Source organism: Ptiloglossa arizonensis, chromosome 6 (assembly GCF_051014685.1).
Source record: "Ptiloglossa arizonensis isolate GNS036 chromosome 6, iyPtiAriz1_principal, whole genome shotgun sequence".
NCBI classification, from domain to species: Eukaryota; Metazoa; Arthropoda; class Insecta; order Hymenoptera; family Colletidae; genus Ptiloglossa; species Ptiloglossa arizonensis.
This window is the reverse complement of record NC_135053.1, coordinates 18,477,679-18,493,599: the sequence shown is the minus strand read 5'-3', so window position 1 is coordinate 18,493,599 and position 15,921 is coordinate 18,477,679. Positions and strand designations below refer to the sequence as shown.

Genomic DNA, 15,921 nt, shown 5'->3' with positions numbered 1-15,921 from the left:
ACGATAATAAAATAACCTAGCATTATCGATCCTATTTAGTTATTTGCATTTATTCACGTAATACACATACTATTTCTTCCAATTGAATAATCGACAATTTTATATAATCAGAAACAGAAATTTATACAGTTCGTGCGATGTTAAAGCCATGAGTTATCCCCACCGTGGCACAAGTTTTGTGTATATTGTCAAAACGTTGCGAGATACATATAGATCGACGTGCGTAGGCATTTAACCAATGAGAGAGAAGAATTTGACGCGCACCATGCGTATGAGCGTACGTACGCGAACGGCAGTTGGAGTGGTTGGACGTTACGAGTTGGGCGCAATACACATCGGGCTCTTATTTTGATTCGTAGAGGAGGCTCACCTCGAAGAAACGGGTGGCTGAAACTGAAGGATCCGTGGGGAAAGTTCAGGATATAGGTCGCCAAGCACTGGTAAAAACATGATACGCGCTGAAAATGGGGGTGTTGTATATTTGGAACAGTTAAAAAATTCGGAAGAGAGTGACGCGACAGAGAAGGCGACGTCAAGAAAGTGCGAGGGGCAGCTGTCTTCGGTGAAGGCAAACAGCTGTTCGTCCTACAAAGGTGCAAATCGTACGACAGAAATGGCACAAGAGGACAATAATCCGTGCTGGAATAACCTGCCTAGTGTCATCCTACAGGAAATATTCTCGTATTTGCCCCACAATAGCCGGTTGAAAGCCTCCCAGGTATTCTTGAATTTTTTTTTTCGTCAAGGCCATTTAAACTCTGACTTGACACAGTGGGTAATCAAACTGCCATGTCGAGTCCCGTTCTTTTCTTTTAGTGTTTCATTTATTGTACATTTTAACCAGTTATCATATCTGTTGCTTTTTTCACGATACCGCGTATTTATTCTTTGTTTACTTTTCGCATATCTATTTTAGTAACTGTCACGTTAGTGACGACTTTCAAAATAACAGGGTTAGCCTGGTAAAAATAATTTGTTCGAATATAATTTACGCAGGTTTGTAAAAATTGGAGGTATGCTTTGTTTCATCCTAGCTTTTGGAAAAAAATCACGTTTGCTCTTGAATACGAAGACAGTATTTCATGGGCTCGGTATGTAAAATTATTACCCATGTATTATTAAAATTTAAGAAACACTGTTTGTACGTCTCTCTTCCATTGTTTTTACAGATTTTTGGGAGAAAGTTTTGGACTTAGTGTGCAGGATGTAACAATTCGCTGTGATAAGCCAAATCATTCTGCAGATGAAACATTAGCCCTCTTGAAGAAATTAAGTTGTAACAGCCAACTTCGTAAATTGTTTTTGGAATCTAGCAGTAGCTCTTTCGAATACGAAGATGATGAGGATATCAATGGACATGTAACACCACTGATAAAACCTCTTGTAAAAATTATTGAAACGTCTAATTGTTTAGAAGCTTTGAGTTTGGGATGTATAGAAGAATTAACAGCAAGTGCCGATGTAATTCTAGAACCTCTACGTCTGCACCATGCCAAGCATCTGTCAGTTCTTAGTTTGGCATCTGTTAGAGATGATCCTGATGACTATGACTTTTTGGAACTTGGACTCGATTATGAACTTTTCTTTAATTCATTTATCAGATTGTCTATTTTGACTCTTGATTATGATTTTATAAGTGATTCTCTGCTGAAAGCATTAGATACCGGCACCATGGAAAGGCTTGTAATTCATGTGCACGGTTGGAATGAACATTATGCAGGAACAACTGACAGTGCTTGGCAAATTTTTGTTCAGAAGAAGTAAGTAGTGGTGTAATTTATTCTATTATTTCCTATTTTGTTTCTACCATTTCAAATAAATAAATTAAAGAATAGCTTATTAAACTTCTTTAATTTCAGTCCTAAATGTGAGCTACGATTAAATCTTCTACACTCCTACGTTGGTATTGATATGTTGCATTCAGATATACTTCGTCGTTCCATGCCTCTTACACATTTAAAAGTGTTATTTTGTGAGAATATTAACATCAGGGTATTACTTGTGTTATCCAGCTGGTATCATCTTACTTTAAAATCTTTAATATGGATCGATTCAATGGATCCTATGCAAATCATGCCAGCAATTTGCGACCCAACTGAGCCCGATAGGTAAGTGAAATTATTTAAAGTTGTATTGCTAATTTTAATTTTATCATTAACTAGCATATTTATTATTTCACTGCAGCCCTGATCCATTAGTGTTTATTGCATGGAAGTGTACCAAACTCGTCGAAATTGTATTCATAGGCTACAAATACTGCCAAGAAAACTTGTTAGCTATTGCACGTCTACGAGGATGCTCTCTTAAGTCATTAGTGTTTGCACAAAGAGACATTTCATCCGACTATGATTCTTGGCACAAGGCTGAAAGCATCACACATGTAAGCTATTATATCTACTACCGATATTTATGAATTCTATCCTGTACAATATTTTCAATTATTTTATACGTATTTCGTTAAATTTTATCTACATAGGAAATACAAGAAATAATGGGTCATCGGTGGGAACCTTTAAGCGATGCTGATTTACCTGCAGTTATAAAGGATTCCTTTAATGGCGATAGCAGAGACGTGATTATGCCGTTGGTCCTCCGCGACCAAAAGTAATTCTGAATGCACATCAAGAAAATATTACTCCCCAGTATCATTCACTGACATCTCCAACAATTTCTGGGCGAGCTACATTCTCAGAAGTAAAGTTACGAAGTTATATCCTTTATTTTTCTATAAGATTTGTTTTTTACGGGAACTATGGATGATACATCAAACACTGAGCATGTGTAAATTTATAATCCAAAATCAATAACTAAACGGTTACACTGTCAGGTAAGGATCACACAGTTCCAATGTGTAAATAGCGAGGGTAAAAACGCACACAAGTTCTCCTGCTTTACAATGATTTTATCAGTTCACGTAAGAACGTGATAAGCCATAGTTAACTATGTCTTTCTTGAGTCCGTGATGGGGTACTAAATTAAGTATAAATCACCCCTGTGAATGAGATGATTTCCTCGTTTAACAAAATGGCAAACGAAACAATTTATGATGGTTTTTCTCATGAAAAGCCTTTTTTAATGGAGTCTATTGCTAACAGTGGTGGTCTCAAAATGGTCAGCTTAAGAACAATATACTTATTAATGATCGTTCCTCTCACTAATGAATATTAGAAAAAAAAACATATATTATATAAAAATATAACAATATTCTTGGTAGATACTAAGAACCAAGCATTACAAGACGATCAAGGTCTTCCTAGACAGACCTTATGTGTGACGTATACCTGTTAATATCACAGGAAAAGTGAATATCCAAAAAAATGAAGGCAATACACATTACAATGAGAGGCGATCACCATACCAAGCATAGAAAAAGAAGAGTGAGACTAGAAAAGAAAGAGGAAAGGGCCGATCTCACGATGTTCCACTGGAAAGCGTAACGAAATTCCAAACGTATGTAAGTAGAAACATGTTAACAGATATTTTTCCAATTCTATGGGAATTTAGATCAAGCGAGCGCCAAGAGCATGCAGTGTAAGAATGAATAACTAAAATGGTGAAGACTTCGCGAAAGAGTTTGATCGAGTTGCGCAGATATAACAATGATGCACTCAGTAAGAAGTCGAACAGCGATCCGAGGTTATTTTTAATACCAAAACCAATCGGACGCTTTTGTACAAATATTAAATGAATGTGTGCCGAGAAGAGTGCGGTCGATTTGGTGGTACATAAGTCAGTTTGCAAATACAGAGCTCGTATCTCGCATTAGGAGGATAACGTGATGCATTGAGATCTGTACGACCTCCGAGTACCGTCTCTTCACCGTGCTCTTAGCGACCGCTGGAAACGAACACAAATATAGTTATCTATAAAAAAATCAGAGGAATTAGCTGCTAATCGTGTATGTGTATATGTATGTATATCTGTATTATCTATCGAACTTTAAACGTTAATATTCGGATGCCGCGCGCATCTATCTATCGTGCGATTAATGATGACAATTTCGAACGTTTAAAAATGATCCATAACACAAAGAAAAATACCAAAACAAACAAACAAACAACAACAACAACAACCGTAAACAGTTTATTGTTCCGAGGAGTTATTTACTTTTTTTTTTTCGAGCCCTTGTATAATTACTATTACATCATCGTGTATCGTACTTGTAGTCACGTATACCATTGTTTTTTATATGTGGTTCTGTACATACATTCATGCGTTTAAAAAATATTGGACACGCGCAAAAATCGCGGAGTTGCGCCCGAATTTAAAGAAACAGGGGTGATGATGATCATAAGAGCGAGTGAAGTAATATATAGCCGTTTATTCGAACGAAAGAAAATGAAAAAAAAAAAAAATACTAAGAGGTATTCGATTGGGAGCTAGGCACATATGTGAGGAAAACTATTTCTTTTAAACGATTTATGCTGTTATACAAGATGAACGGGCCTTAATATGTACCTGAGTCGCGGTAAGAGTAAATTTACCGAAAAAAAATCTGACACGCGACAGCCACCATAAGAAAATAATCGTAGTAACACCTTAATGGACATTTTTTCGGCGATATATCGGATTATCCGCCGGTTTCTCGCCAAAAAGTGACACTAGTTAAGGTATGCTCGTGCCCTTTCATTTCGTATTCCGTGCGCGTGTATTGTTTAGGTCATGAAAAATTCTTAACGAATGAAACCGATGATTATTCAATGTTACGAATCCTCGCGGACAAACGCAATCGAGACCACTTGTTGTTCGCTGACCATTAACGCTGTGCGGACGGGCCAGATTTTATTTACTAAGAGCCATTTCTTTTTTCTCTTCTTTTTATTATTTCTCTTCGTGCGTGTTTTTTCTTTTCTTTTTTTATCGAACGAAGTCCCGCATAAACAGTATACTCGTGGGCGCGGTGCCCGGCGTGTGAGTCTAAAGAGAGAGAGAGAGAGAGAGTAAGAGAGAACAGTGTGAAAGAACATATATGACGTTGCGAAACGATAGCGTATGAGAGAGAACGGAATTAAAACGAGAAAGATAATATGCGTTCGGATATATAACGAGAGATATCCAGTGAGTAATAGAAACAGAACATAACAAAAAAGAAAAAAAAAGGTAATCAGGTGATACGTAGTACCATCTCTGCGAATCCTCTGTACAAAGTCGTAGAAGAAAAGCAATTCGTGCAGCCATCGCTTAACCAAAAGGGCACAACCCACTACTACACGTATATATCGATAAACGCGATGACAAACCAAGCATAAGACTGAACCTGCCGAGAAAGGTACACACACCAGTTAGGCGGGCTGCACATTGCCGCGTCCGACCTCATATTCATAAAGAAAACGACGATCCCGACTAAACGGAAAGCATCGTTCGCGAATCGTCGAAAATGAATCGTATTGTTCCCATCGATGTAACATCGATAGCGTTTGTCTCGATAGTTGGCTTGTCTAACGGTCTCCTTTCCTTACCGTATTTAACTTTCCGTCTTAGCTCGCGGCCCTCGTCGATTCGCCCCCGATTAAGCCACGCGAACATCAATTTATGAATATGCGCGTCGTTAACAAAAAAAAAAAAGGAAGGGATGGTGCGCCAGCTAGTGTTTAGATCGGATAACGCCCCCGTTACGAAAAAGCTCGCTCGACGGCGGTTCTCGTAGCCGATTAATAACTAACCTTTAAGCCAGCCTGCCAAGAATCAAAATACTGTAAAATATCAAACGAACGGTAGCCAGTACAGAATGCTAAGATCTATTTTTTAAGAAGCGAATGTATATTTTTGTACTAAGGCAGGCCTTAGTGTGAATCGTGTATTCTTGCGCGCGACGGCAAGACGAGAGCTGTGATCGTGATATCGCGTCGGCTTAGCGAGAGAACAACACCGGAGAGAAGCTCGATAAATCGAGAACAAACATCTGTGATAAAATGTAAAATCTTAGAATGGGTGCTCGAGAAAAGGTGGCGAAAGAGAGCAAGCGTGCGTTTAAGCAAAACTACGAAACAGAGGGATAAGGAAGGGGGGAGGGGAGGGGTGGAAGGGAGGGAGAAAAATGGAAAAGACGGAACCCTGTGTGTATTAGGAAAATGATACGCGAGACTTGCAATTCCTACGAAATCGTTTAGAAACGCTTTTAGAAGATCTATCGTGCGAAAATGTTCATCGTGTGTATGACTAATTGACGACAGATGGAGACTGTCTTTCGACGAGATAGCCCGGTCTAACTATTGTAGTGGGTACCGTCTTGACATCCTGTTCAGTTGACGCTTGATTTTCGTGGGTTTCGATGAACGAACGCTTATATTTGCGATCCGAGCAGAAGGATTTAGCCGTGAAAATAAAACCCGTTCCAACGTCGGGTTGTTTTACAAATTTGCGTCATTGCGAACGGTCGGGGACTATACATTAAACTCGAACGTTACTTAAGTGAATTTCTGACATTCCACTCGAAACCGCGTGAAAATAGAGGTTACGTGCGTAATCTTGCCGGTGCGTTACGCAGTGTCGTGACGCTTTTACGATTAACCTAGTACCTTGAATAAATGATTTCGAGCAAAGAATAGTCACCATCGCGTAAGGTCCTCGAACTTTTAAAAATGTAGTTGAAAGAGCAAGCCGATTGCGACAAAAAAAAGAAAGGACGAGGATCCAATGACCTATTCGATCGATAAATACGTGTTCCTTTCGATCGTATTCGAAGACCTGAATCGCGTAAACAACGCGACTTCGACAGATCCACGTGACCTCAGGACTGTAGTGTCAGGACGTCGTACGCCACGAGTTGTATTTATAAGTTCCTAAAAACGAAAAAGAAAAATATTTTACACGGTTTAAGTACGAAATAGAACGAAGAATCAGCATTACGGATAAACAAACACTCGCCGTGCGAACAGAGAGCGTTCGGTTCGATGTAGTTCGTTCGTTGAGTCGTTCTTATTTATGGGATTGTAAAACGCATTCAGAGACACAGCACCAGCAATGTTCTTCTTCAATTTTTTTTTTTTTTTTATATATACATATAAATCTATCTATATATATATAATTTACAAGTACGTGTATAATCCATTCCAATCGAAAGGGGCGGGCGTAATATGTGGCGGTAAATAAACGCGAATTGGTAACTATGATTCCGCGTTGATGGAAACTAACGAGACGAAAACCTTTTACGATAGGGAGAAGATTTTGTGGATTCGTACGGACGCGTGGAAATATATAATTGCAAACGGCGACGCGCAGACTCGATCTAACGTAAAATAAAATCAACGCGGGTAATTGTTGTGACGTTAATATGTTCTCGATTATTCTTATTACTACCGTGTAATTGCTATAGAGGGGTGTTCCGCGACGCAATTGACAAACTTTCTCAGCATGTTTGGCAGGTCATTCTAAACTAAAGAAAGGTTATACGCGCTATGGACCTATTTCCATCTGTTATTGAGATAAGTGTTGTTTGCTTTCGTGCTATGCCAACTTGACTCTCCGTGAGACGGCTAGAGTGTGCCTGTGAGAGACCCAATAGCGATATGGTGGGGATAACACCATATTGGCCTTAAACGGCCAATTGATTTTTGTATCGACCGAACTATCGGTGAAGACGGAGACTGTCCGCGACGCTCGGTATACTTTTACATTTCGAGCAGTCAGCTTCTGTTCGTTGTTCACAATGCCTCGTATATTTTCAAACGTAAAATACTTCGGCATTGTATTCGGTTACGATTTTTGTGTCGTCGACGACCGCCTCGGTCGATCAGCGACGATACCGTAGAGTTTTCTCGTAGTTTTTGTTTTCATGAAGCTTGTTATACCAATGAGTGGGATTACGTTCGCGGATGGAAGACCGCCAATTGAAACGATATCGTTAAATTTTACGCGAGAGCCAAACTGTAGGACAGAAAAATCTAGATACGAAACGTGATTGTCGCGTTTCGCTGTAACTACAGGTAGCATCTTATTTTTAACACAACTCGAATATGACTATAGATAGATCCACAGTGTACGGTGGAATTTTTCTCGTTTGAAATGATCGTAGTTGATATTAGTTATATTCCGCGGGACACCCCGTATTTCGATGTTCTCGTTCGGAACTACACTGTCCAACACACAAAGGGACACGCGAGCAGAGAACGATATTCCGAAGACCGCGCACACCTCGATCGATACGTAACAATATTATTATAAAGATATTACCAAAACAGCGTTAGGTGTATATAAGTTTAAGGGCTGGGTTAGCCAAACGCGAGCAAACTATTTTTTATCGTTGAATCGCGAGATAAGACGGAACGAATTCCGCCGTGAAATTTCTTCCGTGAAAAGGGAAACAACAATCGTGTACCACACGAAAGTGGGATAGGGGGGGAGGGGGAAGGGGCGGTGCAGAGAAGAAAACAAACATAACCGGGCCCAAAGTGAATGTCTCGTTGTTGATAATTCGTTCATGGTTTAAACGGAACGTGAAGTCCTAGCTCTAGAGACGCGTGCGCGCGCATCTACCAACGATGCGATTACAATAGAAGTTTTTAAACGCAATCGTAACCGTTGAATTGGGATCTCGATCTCAAGGTATGCGTGACGGCCGCTCGAACGACGTTGTTTTCAAACGTGAAAATTCACGGTCCAACAACGATTGACGTTTCTTCGCTAGTCGAGATCGTCAACATTCTGTGCTAAGAAAAAAAAAGTAAAATAAAAATAAATAAATAAATAAATAAATAAATAAATAATTAATTAATTAAAGCAAGAAAATAGTGAGAAGAAAATACTAAACGCACGAAAAATTCAGTTATCGGTGGGATTAACGTGAAATCTGGGCAAATTCTATACGAAAATCGGAAATAACTGTTTGAGATGATGTTTCGACATTTTGCCCACCGTCGTTTGAAAATAACCGAAATATCGATATTTCAAATAATGAAGTTATCTCGTTACTTGAAATAACGGGTATTTCTAACGAACTTCCAAATAACGATGTTATAAAATTGATCAAACCGTCTAAAAGTTTATTCGTTAGCAAATAGAAACTTAATGATTTTATCAACGAAGCGTACGAGATTTTTGTCTTATCTTTATCCGTAGGACGAACCGGCGTAGCTCGCGTTCGATGTTACAAATACGCGTACGACGAGAGTATGCAAAATATCTATCGACAAAGGTAGATCCTTTTTGTTCCGTTGTTTTAACGACGCGCGTTGTACTTTCGCCCGTTAAAAGATTTCGGACCACGTTAATCATTTCCACGAGTATTATTTCGTTGTTCGAATCGTTATTTCGCGGAATGAGATAACGCGGTGACTGCATTTGAACAGCGACGGATGAAAAAACGTGTTACGTGAAATACGTATTTCAAATAACGTTATTTCGAAAGTGGCCAGGCCTGGATAACGTTATCTTCGCGACGTCGTTACCGCGTGACGCGAATTATTCTTCGCTCGAGTAATCGGATTATCGCTTCACACTCGTAACGTGTCACTCCGGTTCGGCGCGGGGTAACTGTCGGAATTCAACGTTCCGATTCCGGGAAGGGACGCTTCGGGCTCATTTCGCGTCGACCAACCACATACACTCGACGCGGAACGGTGCTCGGTCGGTTTCGTTTCTCGCGATCAAGCGTGCGCCGGTGGTGTGTCCGTGTATTCCGTGTCGCGAAGCACGAGGCGAACAAAATACTTATCCCAGACAATAATCCCGGAATATCGAATCAAAGGCAACACTTTATTCGTTACCAGTCGAATACTAAATTAGAGATTATAGATACGATAACGTGTCCGGTGTTCACGCGAACGAAAATCTCGAGCGCGGATCGAACGGGACTCGCGATGAAATTTTTCATCCGGATCGAAACTTTCCCCGTCTTCGATTCGAAGGGGCGTGTACGATTGTCGCGCTGGGAAGTAACGCACGCGTTCGCGTTCACGGACTCGCGTTTCCCGATTCGCCGGCGGGCTCTACACTCGAGTAACACGAAAGCCAGTATGTACTCTCTCGGCCGTATCGCGGAGATCGATCCCTTTCTTCTCGAAGGGCGCGTATGCATCGCGTCAGTCGCGTCGCGGTCAACGGTTTAATCGATCGGTCTTCTCGAATATTCTTCGGTGTGCGATCTACGCGCGCCGGTCGGAGCGTCAAATCAACGTGTTCTCGCGCGCGCACCGGGACGCGAAAGAGGGAGAGACACGTCTCGCGGGCGTTTACCACGAATCGATGGATCAAACGTGGCCACCGGTCGCACGTTATGCACGCGTTTGTAGTCGTCGTCGTCGTACCGGTTACCGACGCTGTTTTTTGAACCCCCGCTAGCGTATTCCGTAAACCACCCACCTAGCATATTCGACACACGATCACACTCTGACAAGACACGCGTAACTTTGTAAATGTTCTGTAACATATTTAAAAGATTTAAGAACAAAAAAAGAAAAAGACGACGAAAATAGGGAAAAGAAGGAAAAAAAAAATCGTTAAATATCCTTTTTAACACGGTGTGCCGTTTCTCGCGTTAACCTACCAACGTATCCCATCGAAATAGCGTGTAGAGTTATCGACGAATTAAATAAGTCGCGGTTAGATGTTTCGATGGGATTGCACGTCGCTGTGCGAGAATTCGGTGTCGCCGCTACGCGTTAAGAGGGATGTATATAGTTGTTTCGTCGTTGTGCGTTGTTCTTTTTTTTCTTTGTTCCCCCTTCTCTAGACGAAGCGCGCGATTTCCAAAGCGTGTCGAGCCGTATGTACGTGCACCTGTTAACTTTCTCGTGTGTCGTTGAATTAATTCAACGCGATCTCTAGCGTCCATCGATCTTATAACCCGCCACTGCGCAGTTTCTACGATAGTTTCGTCGGTTTAACATCGGGAGACAGCGCGACGCGTGACATCGATGCGCGTTCGTTACATTGTACCCCTTCCGTTTTCATTTCCTTTTGTTACAACGATGGGGGAGGGGAGGAGGAAAAGGTCGCGGTACTGAGATCTTCGGGTTGGCTTCGTTCTCCACGGTACGAATTTTTTTCTTTTTTTTTTTTTTGCCCCCGTTCGTTTTCCTTTCGACGATCGCTACCGAGTCTTTCTTTTGTGATAACGACGTTAGATCTAAATTAGGTAATTTTAGGGACGCGTTTCTCAAAACGCGTTAACCCGAGACAGTATTCGTGCGCTGCCGTATAAGAACCGCGGTGAAGGGTTTACGAGAAAACTGAACAGAACGAGAAGAAAGTCTTACTTGTTAGTTTCGTCTTAAGAGGAACCAATCTCTGCGTGTTTCTTCGTATTATGCATGTACCGCGTTGTTTTTCCATGTTGTTTTACTTAACGATGATGATACGACTAACTGAAACAAGTAATGTGTGTATATGCACATATATATTATATATATTATATACTATATATTGTACGTATATATATATATTATATTATACATATGTGTGGGTGCGTGTGTGAACGGCGCTTAAAGGGACGCCTTTTCCGGGTTCCGCCGGGGTCGTTGCTCGGATTAATTTTGGGACGAATTGATCGCGGAATACGACTTTCGTTGGATATGTTTCCTTTGTATTCGAAGCTCGTTAGCGCCGCGGGACGAGCAGGCGATCGTAAAAAGTTGTCGATGTCTCGATTAGCCGTCTATTATTACTACGATGTTACGATTATTGAATCTAGAACGTGGAAAATATTTGGGGAGAATAGAACTAACGAGAAAATGCGGACGCGTTGTGTGTATCGAGGTATAATTATTTTGTAAGATGTATCGAACCGGAGTTCCATCACGTTCTTCGATGCGCGAACATTCTGTTGAAAACGTGGAACGCGTCGAACAACAGGTGTTGCACCTTGCACCGTATAAGCTCTTTCGCTACGAGGAGTTCGCTCCACTTTTGTCTCGATGAAGCAAACTTTCAAAAAAGAAGAAGAAAAATAAATAATAATAATAATAATAATAAGGAATTCGTGGGTAGCTCGTGGGTTCGTTGTCCAATAAACCTGTCGATTTACGATAACGTTAATTATTCAACTTGCGACTATTATAAACCCTTTGCACTCTCGATACCTGTACCTATTGAAAGTCGTCTCGATGAGAATACGAAGATGTCACAACTCGTTTCTCTTTCCTTTTTTCTTCTTTTCTTTTCTCTTTTTTCAATTCGATATATTTTCTATATATTTTTACACTTCGCTGGACACAATATCCGAGCAAAGAGTGCAAAGGGTAGACACGACGACCGAAACAAGTGATCGATCGATCGTATCGCAATTGCCCGAATCATTGGAGTCGTCGATCGAATTGCGCCGTAGCGAGAGGGTGGACTCTTTCGGTGCCGAAAAACTTGGTCGCCGTGTGACTCGGGCCGTGCGGAGCGCCCGTCACCGTGTACGTCGACCGTACACGCAGGACGCCAATGGGCGTTTCCCGCGCGCGCGACGAACAGACCGAAAAAAAACACTACGCTTAGAGAAATCGCTCACGGCACCGAAAGAGTCGCGAACACTATGAACTAAAATGGAGCACCGTGGCAGACGGATGAATTTTATCGGCGTGTCTCGTCGATGAGCGTGCGCGAGTCGATCATTAAATCCGGCCACGAGAAGATTTGAGGGATAGTACGTTGAACTCGTTCACCGCGCGATTATTCGTGGGAATAGGCAACCGTGCGCGTGTGGTACCACGAGTCGAGGAGGAGGATCACTGTCGCCATAATGTTGTATGTAAAATGCGTTAACGTTAGGGGATTAAGAGTAGACCTTTCGCGGTCCAATTTCTCCGCCGCAGCGCGTTCCCGTAGAAGCCACCGTGCGAGTATAGAAAAAAAGGAGGAACGTCTTCACGAGCACACTCTTGCGCAAGAAAACCTCGAGGCGGGAAGTATTGGCCGTTCAAGGTCACCGGGCGGGAGAGACCAGCGCTACCCCCACCACATCGGTTCGACCGCGTCACCGCTCTACCCACCGGCCGTACGCCCCGCCCCCATTGCGTTCGAGCGACGAAGAGCCCGGAACTTATATATCGCGCGATCTCTGTCTCTCGAACGTAAAGGCGCGAAAGTGAGAATCGCGCGCCCGATACGATTCGCGGGTCGTGAAAGTGTGACCTTGAACGACCTATATTTTCCGTTACGAGTACGTCAGCGTTTTTGCTGTACAACGCTCGCAGAACCGATTCGCCGGTTCAACATGGTACCTGATTTCGTGACGTCATCCTTCTCGCGGCGATCGAATCGGTGGCAAGACGGTCGAGAAACGATCGGAGAACGAAAAGGTCGAAATGTGTCTCGACGCGTTTCCGGATCCTCTCGTTGAACAGCCTAAAGTATTAGAGTATATTGCGAGCGCGAGAAGAAACAAAAAATATGTTCAACGTATTGTCCGTTGGTTGTCTATTCTGGTGAAATCGTAACGAAGGCGTACGCGCGCGCTTCCGTGCAACTGGAACGGGCGATTGCGTTCTATTTGCTTTTCAAAAAGATTTCCAACGCGGTGGAAATATTTTCGGAAACGTTTGCTGAACCGTTACGAAAAATTGGGACAAGATTCATTCTCGGATACAAAGAGAAGCGTTGTCAAATCCTCTTCACTTTTCGCGAGTTACGACGAAACGAAAACAAAATGAAAACTCCGCGGTCCGGTTGACTGTCCGTCCGCGCGACGCCTTCGCCAACCGATATACCGACACCGAGGGTGCGTACGCGGCGTGGTGTGATACGTTCCTTTAAATGTACGATTCTCCGATCTGCTTGTAATTCTCTCGCAGCGACTCGTACTCGCAAATTCTCTTGTGTGCTGCGCCTGTTGTCATTCCGGCCAGTCACGTCGGATTTTCCTATCGTTCGTGACAGAAACATATTTTGCCTTCGCGTTATATTTTTTTTCGTCGAGGTGTCGGCCCGGCCGACGTACAGACTCGACGCTTTCCGGAACGGTCGCCCCGATCGTTGGACCTGCCGCGCGAATAACGGGCTGTTAATCGAACATTGATTCAGCGAAACGGGAAGGCAACGCTCGGATCGGAACCGTTTGTCACGAACGATGGAAATCGATTAATTGTAACGCAGCTGTCGTAATTGTCCAGGATTGTTAACGATCGTCCATTTTTTTTCTTTTTTTTTTTTAAATTTTTCTTCCTTTCTTTGCATGGACATCACCTCGAACGAGCATTTGTACGTGCAAAACCGTTGAAACTGTCGCGTAATCAGTATTCTTTCAATCCAACATCCCGTAGAATTATACGCCGGACTATGATTTTTACACCACTTCTTCGATTATAGAAATCAAATGTTTTCGCAAGTATCAATGAATTTTTAAAAATGTATCGATCGATTAATAAATCGTGCATGGCATACAAAATCGAAGCTTTCTTTCTTCCCCTCGCAAGCCCGATCGACGAGCGATTCTAGAGCGTTTCGTACCTAATTTTGGTTTAATGGATATGTTTATTTACAGCAATTCGTTGGAATGTGCGCATCGGCAGATTTTTTCCTCGCATATCCATCACATAGGGGACAAAGACTTCAAATTTAACTTTCGAACGGTATCTTTTAATCTTTTCGTTTTATTATCGCTAATCCGATTACTACTTATCTGGTCGGTAAAAGTTAGCACTTCGTCGCGTGTTTAATGTCACTCCGGAATCGAGTGACTGTAACGATTTCTCTTCGAGTACAAAGTATCCAACTACCGCGGTTCGAGTACACGTGATAATGAAATATATCCAGGATGCGAGGAAAGATAAGAGACAATCTGGATTGTCCAGATGCTCGTATCGCGAATCTACTATCGGAACGAGCAAATGATCCTTCACTGTGAACAACTCGCTTTCACCGTGTTACAATGATTACATTCTGTTACGAATAGTTTAATTCAATGTATGAAAATTTTCGTTCCTCGGTAATAGATGTGCCGAGATAAGCACAGTTTCAAGTTGCGAGATAAAGGATAGGGACAATCTTTTCCATTGTTTACGTTGAACGTGAAGGGATAAAAATTATATTTTTTTAAAACCGTTGTTTGATGATTATCTCCACTTGATTTCCTCGAAAGGCTTCCTTAATCGTCCTTCCCGATATAAAGAAGTTGTTGAATATGTGTTTCATTTCCGATCTCGTGGGATCTTGAATATTATCGTGTCGTGTATTGTTAAATTTATCTTCCCTTGCGTAACAGAATAATTACCAAGTGTACAGTAATACCGTTTAAATAAATTTAATCGTTTTAACAAAATAAGATCACCTTGAAATAATCTTCGAAAAATAAAGACATCGTTCCTATTCGAAAAATGGAACAAATTTTATCTGTATCGTTGTCTCACAAAATCGGTACTTCAGTTGTTACTTGAAACGGTACTTATCTCGAGACATCGCACATGTAACATATGCAATAGATATTATCTATCCTATTTCAAATATTTAATGTACAAAGCTAGCAAAATGAACCAGAGTATATTTAGGTGTTCCTACGCCCGGAGAAAATAAAATGAAATACTTCCAAAGATAACTCTCTGTTACCGGAAGATATCAAACACGTAATACCTTTACGCGAAAAGAATGAATTTCTTGATTAGAAATTTTTCGAAACGCGAAAGAAAGTTACGCAAAAATTTTTATACTACGAAACAAATTTGCAACGTCCGAAGTAATTACACGAGTAAACAGCACGGTTACAACGTTTTCCGTGTAATTTTTCTTATCTCGGATATCAATCGGGTACCCGGGTACGAAATTTATCCCCGTATCTCTAGCGCTACTTAAAACTGATCCGATTTGAAATGCCCTCCAATACGCGGCGGCCGGTGCCCGATTGGCGGTTACCGGTGCAGGTTCGAAAGAGAAGGGAATGCGCAGAAGCACGTGGATTTGTTTAGACGACTGTCAAGCCCCTTTCGTAGCGCATTTACAAAGTCCGTGGGGTGCTTCCGGTAAGCCCCGTAGCTGGCGGCGGCGCTTTCCCGACAAACGATACCG

At 41.8% G+C, this 15,921-nt stretch overlaps 1 protein-coding gene across 2 annotated transcripts; it reads left to right on the top strand.

Moving 5' to 3' along the window:
* Positions 1 to 128: 128 nt before the first annotated feature.
* LOC143147904 (F-box only protein 33) lies at positions 129 to 2,913 on the top strand. Of its 2 annotated transcripts, none has more exons than XM_076313628.1 (7): positions 129 to 277; positions 360 to 718; positions 997 to 1,091; positions 1,170 to 1,760; positions 1,860 to 2,108; positions 2,185 to 2,380; positions 2,477 to 2,621. In XM_076313628.1, the coding sequence occupies exons 2-7, from the start codon at positions 449 to 451 to the stop codon at positions 2,606 to 2,608; spliced, it is 1,533 nt and encodes a 510-aa protein (XP_076169743.1). In that variant the 5' UTR covers positions 129 to 277; positions 360 to 448; the 3' UTR covers positions 2,609 to 2,621. The 2 variants fall into 2 exon arrangements, 1 of the variants encoding a protein (XP_076169743.1); XR_012992369.1 differs by adding an exon at positions 2,828 to 2,913 and having other exon boundaries at positions 134 to 718; positions 2,477 to 2,694.
* The last annotated feature ends 13,008 nt before the right edge of the window (positions 2,914 to 15,921 follow it).